At 37.1% G+C, this 16,273-nt stretch overlaps 1 protein-coding gene across 1 annotated transcript in view; it reads left to right on the top strand.

The window, feature by feature from the left end:
* SMAD5 (SMAD family member 5) overlaps nucleotides 1–16,273 on the top strand; it is a 46,243-nt gene that overhangs the window by 15,206 nt on the left and 14,764 nt on the right. Inside the window, exons 2-4 of the mRNA XM_082836099.1 lie at nucleotides 4,444–4,997; nucleotides 11,530–11,781; nucleotides 15,146–15,265. Of these exons, the coding sequence (XP_082692225.1) occupies nucleotides 4,595–4,997; nucleotides 11,530–11,781; nucleotides 15,146–15,265 (775 nt within the window). The 5' untranslated portion in view covers nucleotides 4,444–4,594. The remainder of the gene's footprint in view (nucleotides 1–4,443; nucleotides 4,998–11,529; nucleotides 11,782–15,145; nucleotides 15,266–16,273) is intronic.

The following is a 16,273-nucleotide window of genomic DNA, read 5'->3' as shown; positions in this document are numbered from 1 at the left end:
AATGACTTGGGAACCATCATCCCTATTTTATAGAAAAATTAATAGGCTTAGAAAGAGTGATACCTGGTCATGGTCATATACCTAGTAAAGGACAGAATCTGATCCTCTTCTGTTTTCATTACATTGATAATACTTAAATTAAAAATAGTGCATTTTTGAGTTATAAAATATTTAAATGTAGAAAAGTAGAGAAAATACTATATGTGATGATTTGTCAGATTTTCTTCAAATCTAGTTTTAAAAGAAACACAGCTAAAGCTTTTCCATGTGTTCTTCCACCTTCTTTCTTCTTTCACCAGAGATAGTCAGTATTCAGTATCCTGAGGTTGGTATGTATCATTTCCATGCATACTTTTATTCTCTTACTATATCTGTGCATGTCCATAACGAACTCCTTTTTTTTGTTTTAAATTTTACACAGTTGCTCTTATAAAGGTATATATGTTTTTACAAATTGCTTTTTTTCAACTCTCTACTCATTCATTTAATAAATAAGCACTATTCTAGGTCCAAGGGAATATGATGATGGATAAAGAAGACAAGACTACCTGCCTTCTAACATTTCTGTGGGGAAGGCATGTAGTTAATAAATAAAATTGATATGATATCAGATTATTATAAATGTCATGAAAGAAAATTGAACAGGACCAGGGGATAGAGAATGATGCAGGAGTGGGATGTATGCTATTTTAGATAAAGTGGTCAGGGAAGTCCTTTTTCAGAAGGTGACTTTTGAGCAGCTGAATTAATTGAGAGAGAAAGCCATGTTAAGATCTGGGAGTGGAGAATTCCACGGGAGGGAACATCAAGTGCAAAGGCCTTGAGGTAGAAATGACTTTGGAGCATTTGAGAAATGGAAAGCCTTCAAGTGTGGTTGTGTGCAAAGTTAGCTAGGAGAATGCTAAAAATGAGTTTGGAGGAGAAGCCAGAGGCTGGATCATGTAGGTCCTATAAAGTAATGTTAAAGAATTTGGATATTGAGTGTAATGGGAAACTGCTGGATGATCTTTGAGCAGAGAAATGACGTAGTTTGATATACTCTTAAAAGATTACTTTTACACTGGAATTCTGTGTATTAGAAAAGAATATGGAAGCTGTTTCTATATAGGTATGGAAAGATCTTGAAGATAACATTGTTTATGCATTTTTCTGTACCTTGCTTTTTTTCTTTTCAATATACCACTATTTGTGTGCAAAAAAGGTTATGATTATTTATATATCTGTATTTGTGTAAAATTTCTCTGGAAAGACATAAAAGACAATACAAGAGGGATTGCCTGTGAGAAGGGGACCTGAAGATGGGCAAAACATAGGAAGGAAGCTGACCACTCTGCACTTTACATAACAGGAAAATATTTTTAAATTGTTAACAGAAAGTGTGTACATCTTCAGTATTCAGCCAGCCAAATTTTCACAAAGTGACTCTCTCATAAAATCACCCAGAGCAAGATGAACTTTACCAGGATGGCAGAAATCCTCAAGCTCCCTTCCAGTCAATACCCCCACCCTTCCCTTTAAAGGGTAACCACCATCCTGAGTTCTAGTAGCATGCATGAGTTTCACCTGTTTTTTTGTACTAGCACTCTTAACTCCATTCTGTTCTATAGTAGATAATAGATTCTCTCCTATTTTATTTATTTCTTTAATTTATTTGGCTGCATCGGGTCTTAGCTGTGGCACTTGGGATATTTGTTGCGGCACGTGGGATCTTTCCCTGCGGGGCACAGGCTCTCTAGTTGTGGCACGTGGGCTCCAGAGCACGCAGGCTCAGTAGTTGTGGCTCACGGGCTCTAGAGCGTGTGGGCTTAGTTGCCCCGCAGCATGTGGGATCTTAGTTCCCTGACCAGGGATCGAACCCGCGTCTCCTGCATTGGAAGGCGGATTCTTAACCCCTGGACCACCAGGGAAGTCCTTCTGCTATTTTTATCTTAGAATTATGCCTTTGTTAAAAGGTTAAAAAAATACAGAAGCATATAGAACAAATCATGCAGGACCCCTTTCTATTTTGCTTGTCTTCCATTCCATGCCTCTCCCCAGAGGTAACTGCAATGAATAATTTAGTATGTAGCCTTTTAGTCCTTGTTTAGGGTTTATATACACAAATAACTTTCCCCTTTTTTCTTGTTAGTACATAATATGGTTAGTATTTAATAGTAATAGTGATACTAGGTTAGTAGTTAACATTTATTAAGCACTTTCTGGTGGTTAACTACTAATCTAGTATCTGGTCTTAAAGCTCCTCTGCTTTTGTCTCTCCGTTCTTCAACATATCATTGCTCATACATCTCTCTCTCATACACATGCACTACTCTGTTTAGCTTCTGTTATATTCTAGTATTACAGAATAAGGTCTCAGTCAGCCAGGCCTATCTGCTCTCTATCCTAGGAAATGCTCTCTTCATATCTGCCTATGGATTTTTTTGCTTGTGCCCCTTTTCCTTTGAAATTTTCCTTCTCATCTCAGACAACCAAACCATGCCTTTACTTTCGGACCCAGATGGCTTATCCTATATCCTTAATGTTGCTACAACTGAAGTAAGCCTTTCTTACAGTTTGTTTAACTCATAACACTTTATACTCTGTGACCTGTTACTGAAAAACGTGCTTTCATCTTTTTGTTGTATTTCTTTGGTTTAAGGTAGGCAGTTTTGCTTACCTGATGAAAATTATCCTGTGTAGCATTGGGAAAGATGTCCTGCATAGGGTTAGGCATATCCATCCATACATAAGGAGTATACCTTCACTTCCCTGTACCCTTCCTCCCATGGTTCCAGCATGGCAGTCTGGATAGCCAGTGCTGAGCATCTGAGCACACGTGACTTCCCAGTGGCAGCAGGTTGAGTGGAATTTGAGTTTAGTGAAACGGGATGTAAGTTGTTCTCTGCACTCTGTATAGTCTGGCCTTGCAAGTAGGGAGAAGTCAGTCTAATTGAAGATTGTGCAGTTCCTAGTGACAGGTGCCAAGAGGTTATGATACAGGTTTCTTGGGTGTGGTGTACAGTGTGAATAAATGCTTGCAGCTCTTAGCCCTTTTTGATCAATTAAGCACTTTTTAAAGGAGGAACCGTAATGTTCCATAGCTCTACATGTAACCCTTTTCTCCTAAAGAGGAGTCAGTCAGTGCTCCTATACTTTTCCTTTTCTGGATCAGCACCTAGAACAGTGCCTGGCACTTAGTAGGCTCTTACTAAGCACATATTGAAAGAATGAATCAGTTGGCTCTTAAGATGAAATTATTTGGTATATGACTTCTTTTTTTTTTTTCTTAAAGTACCATCATGGCTGTTCACAGTACATGGCGACAAGCAATCAATACATATTTGTTGAATTTAACTCTGTTTTATTTTACTTTATGTTTACCTGAGTTTTAACTGAGCACATGTGTTCTTTCCTGGGTAGATGCACCCCAATCCAGAATAGGCTTGATGCTAGAATTTGCTAGTATTTGTCAAAGACAGAGCTTCAGCATTATTTGGCAATTTTAGGCAAAAGAAAGGAAGCATCTTTTGTTACTGACATCCTTTTTCCAAACATTACTCCTGCTATTTCACTAGCTACTCATTGTCTGTGGTTGGCTGTATAGTGACCACAGGGGATTGTACCACTCTTATCGGTGGAGTACCACTGCATATTGCTTCCTCTTGTCACCATCACCAAGGGCTTCTTCAGGGTGTAGAATGTTGGTCTGTCTGGAGCAGGTTCATTAACTTAACATGCTTAAAATATCAGAGAAGGCAATAGGAATTATGAAATTATAAACTATCTTTTTTGGGATTAAACTTTGAATTTATTCTCTTTAAATCTAGCATTCTTCATTTTAAAAGTAGATACCTCCCATTTTTCTGGCAGTTAAGTATGTTATAATTTAGTTGAGGGTTTGGTAAATCTTACGACAACTTCTAATAAAATTTGCATCTATAATAATAATGTGACTTGAGTACTACTATGACTTTTGCCCAAATCTTACAAGTCTGTGGAACATTTTAAAGAGAATAATGACCCTAGGGAAGAGCTAGATTTCTCTTAAGACTTTTGTTCAAATCAGGATAATATCATGTTCAAAACTGACACAGCACATAACCTGGATATCAATGAAGAAAAGTACATTAGAATCAAACCTTAGATTTGGGGGCTTCTGACAGAAAGAAATAAAGGTCTAGGGGCTGTTTTTTTTTTTTGGTGGGGGGATAATACATAGAAAGTAGAGCATCCTACTTTGCTTTTGGTTATCATTTGGCATTGCCAGTGAATTATTTGTTCATATTATGAAGAAGGAAGAGAGTGGTCACAGGACTAAGAAAATTTCTCTTTCTAGACGTAGGTTTTTTGTTTTACTTTGTAATCCTTTTCTGCTGTTATTTAAAAGTAATATGCTTTTCAAATTATATTGATTTAAATGTATGTTAATTGCATTCATTTAAATTTTCCCCCTTTCTCTTTCAGGACTTGAACCAATGAAAGAAGCTTATGGCACTTATGAAGATAAATGTCACTCCTCCCTTTTTAATTGGAACTTTTCTTTAGGACTTGTATATGACTTTTCACTTGTGATCTGACTTTGAGTTGCAGGAAGGTTTCTGAAGATTTAAATCAAATGACGTCAATGGCCAGCTTGTTTTCTTTTACTAGTCCAGCAGTAAAGCGATTGTTGGGCTGGAAGCAAGGTGATGAAGAGGAGAAATGGGCAGAAAAGGCAGTCGATGCTTTGGTAAAAAAGCTAAAAAAGAAAAAGGGTGCCATGGAGGAACTGGAGAAAGCCTTGAGCAGTCCAGGACAGCCAAGCAAATGTGTCACTATTCCCAGATCTTTAGATGGACGCCTGCAGGTTTCTCACAGAAAAGGCTTGCCCCATGTTATATATTGTCGTGTTTGGCGCTGGCCTGATTTGCAGAGTCATCATGAGCTAAAGCCATTGGATATTTGTGAATTTCCTTTTGGATCTAAGCAAAAGGAAGTTTGTATCAACCCATACCACTATAAGAGAGTGGAGAGTCCAGGTAGGTTTTAACCCTTCTGGGAAAAATTATAAAAACTTTTCTCTTTCTGATTTGCATTTGACTGAATTTAGTAATTAAGAAGGTTGTTTTAGCTTTATGTTTCCTTCTTAAAGATTTTAATCTTGGGAGGAGTACTGGATTTTAAATTCAGCTTAATATATGGATGATACAGCTCCCAAGTGGCTTGTTCTAATTCATTGTTCGCTGTAAGCAGCCAGTCATATATACACTCTGCCATTCCTCTATTTTATCTGAAGTCTAAGTTCCATGTGTGTACTACATCCCACTCCTTTTTGTTTACTTTTTATTTATTCCAGCATTGTATTTTCCCTCTCTGCTAGACTTTTTCTGAAAGCATACAAGCATGTCATGATACAGCCCAACTTCAAATAAAAGTTAAGAAAGAATTTCTGTCTTGACCTCAAGAATATGCCCCCACTTTCAGTCTACCTTTTATAGTAGTCTCCGTGTTTATTATCTCCACATTACTTTCTTCCTGTTCTTTCTTGATACCCCTCTAGTTAGTCTTCCTTCCCTACCATTTGACTTGTCAAATTCACTAATGACTGCCTTGTTACAGATAGAGGGGTCATTCATTCTCAGTCCTCATCTTACCTGCCCCATCAACATCATTTGATACAGTTGCTCTTTTTCCCTCCCACTCAAAACTTTTTTATATTGGCTTCTGAAACATTACACTCTCCTAGTTCTCCTACCTCACTGGCTGTTTTTGCTTAGTCTCTTTGTTGGCTGTTTTCCTGTTTTTACAGGAGTCAGTCCCTGGACTTTTTCTCCATCTATATTTTTCCTCTGTGTACTCTTATGTTATCACATGTCCTAAAACTATCTATAAGCTTATGTGCACATTTTGAACTCCAGAGTCAGCTTCTCCTGACTCTGTATCCAGTTGCCTACTTAACATCTCCACCCGAATGTCTAATAAACATCAGATTTAATATGTCTAGATAGGACTTTGGATTTGTTTTTCCCACCAAGTCTTTTATTTCCTCCAGTTTTCCCAGTTGAAGTACATGGCACTAGCATTCATGTAATTGCTCCCTAGAAGTCATCTTTTATTTCTCTCTTAGGTTCTGTGTTTGAGCTATGAGCAAATGCTGTTTGCTGTACCTTCAAAATATATCTTGAGCATATCATCTCACCATCTCTAACACCACTACTCTAGTACAGACCATCATCATCTTTCACCTTAAGTAGTCTCCTAATTGGTCTCTCTTTTTTCTTTCCCTCAACCCATTCTGTTTTCTATTATAGCATCCAGAGTGATCTTTAGAAAATATATATCAAATCATGTCAGTCCCTGCCCAAAACACTTTAAAGGCTTTCTGTCACATTTAGAGCAGATTTCTACAAGGGCTTACATAAACTATCCTCAAACTTCCTCTGTTCCTTGGACTTGCCATATTCCTGCATCCAGGCTTTTTTCCAATGCTGTTTCCTCTACTTAGAGTACTCTCCCCCCAGGATCTTTTCGTGTCACATTTTCTCATTTCATTTAGTCCTTGCTCAAATGCCCCCATCACTACTTGACTCTATTAGGTATTTATTTTTTTTATTGACTGATGTGAGAAGTACCTTCCTCTGGCTCATTCTGTACTGCATTCCCAGTGCCTAGAATAGTATTATTAACTTGAACTTAGTAGGGAGTGCTCAGTAAATATTTTTTTGTATTGACTGAATTATATAAGCTGAGATACTAGCTGGGTACATTAGTTATCTATTGCTGCATAACAAAGTACCACAAGGTAAGTGGCTTAATACACGTTAATTATCTCACAGTTTCTGTCAGTCAGGAGTCCAGGCATGGCTTACCTGGGTCCTTTGCAAGGCTGTACTCTAGGTATTGGTCAGGGCTTGGGTCTTACTGGAGGCTCACCTGAGAAAGGATCTCCTTCCCAGCTCATGTGATTATTATCAGGATTCAGTTCCTTGCAGGCTGTTGGACTCTGTCTGGTTGTTGACTGGAGGCTGCCTTCATTTGCTTGCCATGGGACCTTCTTCATAAGTAGCTCACATTCATGGCCACTTACTTCTTCAGAGCCAGTAAGAAAGTGTCTTCTTGCCAGAAGGAACATTGTATTCTTGTGGAATGTTAGCGCGGACATCCTGTCACTTTTGCCATATGCTCTTGGTTAGAAGCAAGTCACAGATAATATACTCAGAGGGTGGGTGATTACTCCAGGGGTAAATACCCAGAGGCAGGAATCATGGTAGCCACCTTAGTCTGCGGGCCTCGCTGGATTTCACTGAAGATAATATAAGAGCCCAGTATGGTAAAAAAGCTATAAAAATAACATGGATTGTGGAGACTAGCAAAAAAAAAAAAAAAAATAGTAGTAATGGTGCTGTCAGGGAAAGTTCATTTTAAGGGCTTTAGAGCTGCCAGGTGGTATTTGAGGTGATTCTCAGTTTCTTGTTGAATCCAAGGAGAGCTGTAGCCTGAGGAATTGATGAGGAAAGGAAGATGTGAGGATTTAATAGAGAAGTGTAGTTTGAAAAATTCCCAGGCTTGATATTTGCTAGAAGTTGTTGGAAAGAAAGTCGAGGAATTTAGTGTATTCCCCCATAGCTAGGGTGTGTCCAATAATCAGTCAATAGAAATGTCTTATTTTTGTAATATGTTTTTCTCAGCTGTGATTCATTCTGTAGAAAAGACTGGGGCTTAGGCCTGGTATGCTTAAGCAAGTTAAGCAGCTGTGGCACAGGATGGATCACTTTATAGTATCAGTATTAATAAAGTCATAATAATAGTAACAGTAATAAAAATAGTAATGAACATTTATTGAGCACTTAAGGACGAGACACTTTCCTAATACTATGAGGTTATTCCTTCATAGGGTTAGAAAATGGTACTAACATTTTATAGCACTCTAAGTTTACCAGTAAGTTTACAGATAAGGAAACCAAAACTTAATAGGGAAGTACCTTATATAAGATCACATAGTTACTTATAGGGAAGTAACTTATATAAGATCACATATAGTGGAGCCAGAAAGTATTGCAGAATGGTAAAAAAAAAAAAGGATGGAAAATAGTTGGAAAGTGATAAAAGAAAAATAGAGGGCCAGCCCTAAGTGATCCAGTGTTTAATAGGCAGTATTGTCTCTACTGGTTAAGACTATGTTCTGGAACCAGACTTTCTGGATTTGAATCCTGACTTTACCAATGCTATCAGTGTGACCACAGGCAAATTAATTAACCTTTCTGTGATTTCGTTTCCTCATCTGTAAAGTGGGAATAATAATATGTACTTCAGTTTAGTTACGAGAATTAGATGAGTTAATGCATGAAAAGTGCTTAGATAAAACATTAACTGGCTCAGAATAAGTTTCAAATTAAATATTCCAATAAAATAATACATTCTAGAAATCAAGCATTGGAGAAAATGGGAAAGAGAAAATTATCAAAGAAATCATACTAGAACAGTTCCCAGAACTGAAAATCGAAAGGGCCCAGTGACTGAGTAACCAGAACAAGGGGCAGAAAAAAGACCCACACATGAAATTTTAGCGTATCATGGATAAAAAGAAGATTTTGAAAGCTCTCAGAGAGAAAAGTCAGGGCACATAGAAAAGACTGGGAATGAGAATACTGGATTTCTCAATGCAGTTTTAGATTCTAGAAGAAAATGAAGCAGTGCCCCCCAAATTCAGAGAGAAAAAGTTATCTATTCTGGAATCTGTCTGCAGATAAACATAAGACAAGATATTTTCATATAGGCCAGGGCTCAAAATTTCTCTTGCTTACATCCTTCCGTAGGAAGCTAATAGAGAATGAGGTCCAGGAAATGGGATCCAACAGGAGAGAAGAGAAGGGGAAGTCCAAGGACCTCAGATTTGTAGGAGACTTAAGTAGCAGCCAGTCTAGATTATAGCAAAGGATGGAGGATCAGGGGAGAAAGTGGAATCAATAGATTATTTGTATATTTGTGGGATCTGGAAAATAATATTGATGGGAATTTGATAGATCTGTTGGACTTCTGGAAATTAGTGGTACAGACTTGAGATTAAGCAAACGAAGGACCAGGGCAATAATTAATAAAAACATTGTTCAAGGAAAAATATAATCATAATATATACTTGTATTTATTATTTATACATAATAAATACAATTCAGCAGTGAATTTGTATTTATATAATTTGTATAACATATAAAATATAAATCCTGGATATTGATTCAACCAAAATTTTTTATGTGACTTTATTGTGGGGAAGGGCAAGGGGAGTGGGATAGAATGGTTTAAGAAAGCTACTTCATTTGCCATAAAAGCAAGTCTATGAATAATGTCTTGACCAACCAATAACAACAGTATAAGCATATTACTTAGTAGTGCACAAAGTGAATTTTAGAAGAAATGGCTAAGAGTTTAAATTTGTTGTCTCTGGAAGCAGTATGGGAGGAGGCTTAGAAATTGTTCTTTTTGTTTATAATCTCTTGTAGCATCTATTTTTTTTAAACTATCCATGTATTATTTTTGAATGAAAATTAAATAATTTCTAAAAAAAGATGTGTATAGATAATATACAAGTAAGAGAGAAATCAGTGATTTTAGTTCTGCCTCAAAAAAAAAAAAAAGTAAAGAAATCCTTACTGGATTGAACTCCTAAGTAGTTATTTCACTAAGTCTTTCAGATTACTAGCCAGCTACACATAGACATTCTTACTGTCTCATGCCCTACTGTCCAGTGGCATCTGTCCCATCATTTTGTAAGGGGAACAGCAGTTAGTAATACACTGTGGAACAAAGCGATTGTAATCAGATGTTAACTACATAATCACAACACTAATTCAGTAAAATGAAAAGAGATAAAAAAACAGTACAAATTACAGAGCTTCTGATTTCTCAGGTTCATTCTTACTTCAGGGAGGGGAAGTGTGACCCAGTTAACTTAAAAACAGATTGATTTTGTTCCTGCTGACTGATGTCAGAGTCAAAGTGAGATTTTCGGAAATGAAATTACACTGACAAATATAGGAAAGTTATAAAAGAGATGAATTAGTACCGTAAGAGTTTAGAGAAATCAGGTTTGTTTCAATTTCCTGTAGGGAAAGGTGATCAGATATTTGTATGTGGTTGACACTTGGGTCTTTAGAGAAATTGAATATTTGAATAAAGTGAATGTGCTAAGAAAAAGTGTATCTCTTAAGATGTTTAGGCTTTCTTGTATATATTTTCATTATGGTCGTGTTTAGAAAAATTATTTTGAATGGAAGACCTCTACCTAGGAATTGTTACTGTTTTCAGTTGGGAAAACTTTACTGAAGAACATAAAATGCAAGATCTCTCAAAGAAAGAAAGGTAAAATGTCCAAAATTGGAAACATGGAGGCTTTCAGGGCATGTGCATAGCTGATCTCAACTTTATTCTCTAGTCTTACCTCCCAGTTCAGTGCTTAGGCCACCTGACTGTTCTTTCTTATCTTTATCCATCTCCTCCTTTACATTCTTTACACTCTCCACCCCTAGCACTTCCGTGTGAAATGCTTCCAGGTCTTTAAGGTCCAATCAGATGTTGTCTTTTCCATGGTATTTTGTTTGATTCCTTGCTAGCTGGGAATACTTACCTCTGTTCAACTCCCAGTGCATTAAATTCTCTGTATTATTGTTGTTTTTATCTATTTTTTAATTAAAAAAAATTTTTAAGTTATATTAATCCATTATTTTATTTCAAATTAATATTAGCTTCTTATTTCATTAAAAGCATCCACAGTCTTGAATGGTAAAGAGCAAACATGCAAAGCAGTAATGTCATGGAAATAGCTACCTTGGTTGCAAACTAAGGGATGATACTTTTGTGCACATGGTTCAGGATGTGTTCCCTGTTGCATGTAGACAAAGCAAGACCAACAGCAGTAACATCTAAGGAGATGATGACATATTTACCTTTTTTTTTTTTTTTGCGGTATGCGGGCCTCTCACTGTTGTGGCCTCTCCCGTTGTGGAGCACAGGCTCCGGACGCGCAGGCTCAGCGGCCATGGCTCACGGGCCTAGCCGCTCTGCGGCATGTGGGATCTTCCTGGGCCGGGGCACGAACCTGTGTCCCCTGCATTGGCAGGCGGACTCTCAACCACTGTGCCACCAGGGAAGCTCCCTTTTTTTTTATAGGTATAGTTGATGTACAGTATTATATAAGTTTCAGGTGTACAACATGGTGATTCACAATTTTTAAAGGTTATACTCCATTTATAGTTTTTATAAACTATTGGCTATATTCCCTGTGTTGTAATTATGGTTGTTCTTAAATGTGCTTGATCTCTTATAGAATAGGAGTGATATCTTCTCTGCTTTGGATGTTCTGTCTTCTAGAGTATTTTATATAGGCTGAGTGCTTAGAGAATTTTTGGTTTAGTTATTTTGTAAATATAGATTCAAGGTTCTACAAAGCAGCCCTTCCTAAAAATAAATTGTTTTAAAAGGTTTACAGTCTTCCCTGAATCCTTTCTGTCTTTCCCTTCATGTGTATGAGATGTTTTAGTCGTTGCTGACAGATGACTTTTGATTTTTGTCTTTCAGTCTTACCTCCAGTATTAGTGCCTCGTCATAATGAATTCAACCCACAGCACAGCCTTCTGGTTCAGTTTAGAAACTTAAGCCACAATGAACCTCACATGCCACAAAATGCAACGTTTCCAGATTCTTTCCATCAGCCCAACAACACTCCTTTTCCCTTATCTCCAAATAGTCCCTACCCTCCTTCCCCTGCTAGCAGCACATATCCCAACTCCCCAGCAAGTTCTGGACCAGGAAGTCCATTTCAGCTCCCAGGTAAGATTATTTATTTTATTGATACAAAAAAATAATTCCTAAGAGTTAGCAGTTGTTCTAATACTGCTGATCCTCTGGGTGAACTGTTAATATGCCAAGAGCCAACTATTTTTGACTATTCTTTGGTAATTGTTTGATTTCCAGAAGAGTTTGGAATTTTATTTTGCCAACTACCATAAGTTTAAAAAAATGTAAGTAGACATATTTTTCACAAAATATAGAAACAATCCTGAAATTTGTATAGAACCATAAAAGACCCCGAATAGCCAAAGCAGTTTTCAGAAAGAAGGACAAAGCAGAAGGCATCACACTCCCTGATTTCAAACTGTATTACAAAGCTGTAATAATCAAAATAATATAATATTGGCATAAAAACAGACACACAGATCATTGGAACAGAATAGAGAGTCCAGAAATAAACTCATGCAAAAATGGTCAATTATTGGGTGGGCCAAAGGGTTTGTTCAGTTTTTTCCATAAGATGGCTCTAGTAGCACTTAGTTGTCTTTAACTTCAGTTGGAACAGTTTTGTTAGATTGTATTTGACAGCCGTCATATCAGCATGCATTTAAAAAGAGACTTATCAAAATTGGTCAATTTTTGTGCAGTCATTTTAATATTGAAGATGGAAGGAAAAAAGCAACATTTTCAGCATATTATGCTTTATTATTTCGAGATAGGTAGAAATGCAACTGCAACGTGTTAGAAGTAACAAGTGTTGATGAGGATCTGGAGATATGGGAACTCTTGTGCACTGTTGGTGGGAATGTAAATTAGTACAGCCACTTTTGAAAACAGTATGGAGTTTCCTCAAAAAATCAAAAATAGAACTACCATGTGATTCTGCAGTTCTACTTCTGGATATTTATCCAAAGAAAACAAAAACACTAACTCAGAAAGATATCTACCCCCACCATGTTCATTGCAGCATTATTTACAGTAGACATGATTTGGAAGCAACCTAAGCGTTCACTGATAGATGAATGGATAAAGAAGATATGATAACACACATACACACGCAGTGGAATATTATCCAGCCATAAAAAAAGAATGAAATCTTGCCATTTGTGACAACATGGATGAACCTTGACAGCATTATGCTAGATGAAATAAGACTGAGAAAGACAAATACTATATGGTCTCTCTCAAATAAGATATGTGGAATCTTAAAATATAAATAAGAAACTAAGCTCACAGATACAGAGGACAGTTTGGTGGTTGCCAGAGGTGGTGGGGGAAGTGGATGAACTGTTTTTATTTTTTTTAGTTTAAATAAATTGAATTTTTTAAAAAAGCAAACACAATTTGGGGGAGATCAGAGATTACCCTTTAAGAATAATGACAATAAAATAAGATAGAATTTAAAAATTGCACTCCCTCCTCCCAACCCACCTTCCCTCTCTCATTGCCTGATCTTTCTCTATAGCATGTATTACAATCCAGTATAGTATATATTGTCTTTATTTACAGTCTGCCTTTCCCCAGCCTCCCCCGTCTTGACTATAAACTCCATGAAAACAGGGATTTTATAGCATCTTTTGTTTATTGCTACATACCCAGTACCTATATCAGAATCTAGTATGCAGTAGATCCTCAATAAATATTTGTTAAATGAATAGACAAAGTTATAGCAACACATAAATACATTTACTGCTAACTATAGATATAACCATGTGTCAAGTGGTTGCCAGTGCAGCTTGAGAGATTGAAGCCAAATGGTGTTAATTTGAAAGGTTTCATAGAGAGGAGTCCTATATACAGTAAAGGCAGCGTGTAGTAAAAGCTTATCAAAAACATAAAGACAAAAATGACTGATGAATGTGAAGTAAAGTAGCTAATCTGGAAACAAAATGTTGTTAGATGTCAACTGACCATTTATTGGACCAAATTACTAAATCCATATATACCATCAGGCATTAAAATTAAGTTCTGCCAAAACAAGAGCAACAACAAAGGAAGTAGCTATATTTGACGTAAAGTTAAATATTTTCGTATAATTTATAATACCAAGTACCATTTATCAGGTGCCTTTTATGTAACATACTGTGATGAAAGATACCACATTAAATTTAATCTTCAGAACAACCAAGTGAGATAGATTTTTTTTGTTTTATGGATGGAAAACAAAACTGGTATTAACCCCAAGAGCTTAAATACCTTGCGTAAGGTCGCTCAGCTAGTAAGTGGGGTTCAGGCCCAGGTTTCTCTGACTCTAAAGTGTGTGCTTTTTAAACTGTGCTACATTGCTTGTCAAATCATTTTGTACTTCAGTAGGTTAAAATGAACCCCAGTTATCTTTAACTAGGTAACTGATGCACCGATTTGCCTGAAGAAGGATCATAAGTGGATTTTTAAAGTTGCTAAATTTTGTTAATGGCATGCCTGTCTTATGTGAGTAAATCGTGAGGTCACTGTGTCAAGAAATATTGGGATGCCTACTGTTGTGAGTAGGGTCATATGTAAATATATACTTTGTAGTTTCTTTACTGCAGTGAAGTAGCAATTGATGAAGTTGTATTTTGTTGTGTTGTGTTTCTTTGAAGAGGATTTCAGTTCCAACTGTTTAACTTGCTGTTAGGTGTTTGTTCAAAAACTAATTTTCATCCTTTGTCCTAGATTCAGTGCTGACTGTAGCTCTGTCTCAAAATACATCTTATACAAACATTGAGGTGAAAAACAAGTTATATTCAGTATTTACATTATGAGACAAATAAGTATAGCTGTAGCTTGTATAAAGGTTTTCAACCACAAATGTTGGAACTCAAAAGATATTCTAGTTAACTTTCAGTTTCCTAAGAGCCACTTAATAGGATTTAGCCATTTAATAGGACAGAGCAACCATTTTAAGACATTGCAGAAGAATTAGACAGCTGCTGTTAGTGTTGGCAAATTTTGAAAGAGCATGGTTTTATTTTCCAGTTTTAAATAACCATACAGTATGTGATGATCTTGATAATTCAGAAATGTCTCTGTAGATATCTATCTAAACAAGGATAATATGTGGCCTTCAGATTGACCTGCAGTAGTTGCAGTTTCTCTGAGCATATGATTCTAAGCAAATGGAGGCAAGATTCTTGACCCTGAATTCTATGTTAGTGAATTTTAGCACTGATCTTACTATCCTGGATTGGAACAAATTCATGTGGATCTGCAGTAGGTTTCTGGTAGCTAATGGGTGTGCTGTCTTTTCTCCTTTTCCCTTGCCCTAAGGTAGCATCCTACATTTTTGTGTGTCTCTGATGTTTAGTAATGAATCCTGCTGGTAATCTTAAGAATTTACAGATGCGTTTAGATTAACTTTGAGCAGGATGAAGATTTTAACTATTCTTTTGGGACTTAACTTGTCTCATTTTCTTCCTCTTAGCTGATACTCCTCCTCCTGCATATATGCCACCAGATGATCAGATGGGTCAAGATAATTCCCAGCCCATGGATACAAGCAATAATTTGATTCCTCAGATTATGCCCAGTATATCCAGCAGAGGTAAGAGAAATACAATACTTTGTTGTTGCTCTTTTTTTTTTTAACTTCTTAGCCACTTTTAACAACCAGCTTTATTGAGGTGCAGTAATTTATTTTTTTAATTTATTTTTTATACAGCAGGTTCTTATAAGTTATCTATTTTATACATATTAGTGTATACATGTCAATCCCAGTCTCCCAGTTCATCCCACCACCCCCACACACACACCCCCGCCGCTTTCCTCCCTTGGTGTCCATACGTTTGTTCTCTACATCTGTGTCTCAATTTCTGCCCTGCAAACTGGTTCATCTGTACCATTTTTCTAGGTTCCACATACATGCGATAATATACGATATTTGTTTTTCTCTTTCTGACTTACTTCACTCTGTATGACAGTCTCTAGATCCATCCACATCTCTACAAATTACCCAATTTCGTTCCTTTTCATGACTGAGTAATATTCCATTGTATATGCGTACCACATCTTCTTTATCCATTCGTCTGTCGATGGGGATTTAGATTGCTTCCATGACCTGGCTATTGTCAATAGTGCTGCACTGAACATTGGGGTTCATGTGTCTGTTTTTTTTGTGTGTGTGTGTGGTACGTGGGCCTGTCACTGTTGTGGCCTCTCCCGTTGTGGAACACAGGCTCCGGATGTGCACGCTCAGCGGCCACGGCTCATGGGCCCAGCTGCTCCGCGGCATGTGGGATCTTCCCACACCGGGGCACGAACCCGTGTCCCCTGCATCGGCAGGCGGACTCTCAACCACTGCGCCACCAGGGAAGCACCCATGTGTCTTTTTGAATTATGGTTTTCTCTGGGTATGTGCCCAGTAATGGGATTGCTGCGTCATATGGTAATTCTATTTTTAGTTTTTTAAGGAATCTCCATACTGTTCTCCATAGTGGCTGTACCAATTTACATTCCCACCAACAGTGCAAGAAGGTTCCCCTTTTCTCCATACCCTCTCTAGCATTTGTTGTTTGTAGATTTTCTGATGATGCCCATTCTAACTGGTGTGAGG

Source organism: Leucopleurus acutus (assembly GCF_964270905.1).
Source record: "Leucopleurus acutus genome assembly, chromosome: 3".
Classification (NCBI taxonomy): Eukaryota; Metazoa; Chordata; class Mammalia; order Artiodactyla; family Delphinidae; genus Leucopleurus; species Leucopleurus acutus.
Note: the sequence above shows the minus strand (reverse complement) of the source record. Positions and strands in the feature narration are given on the sequence as shown.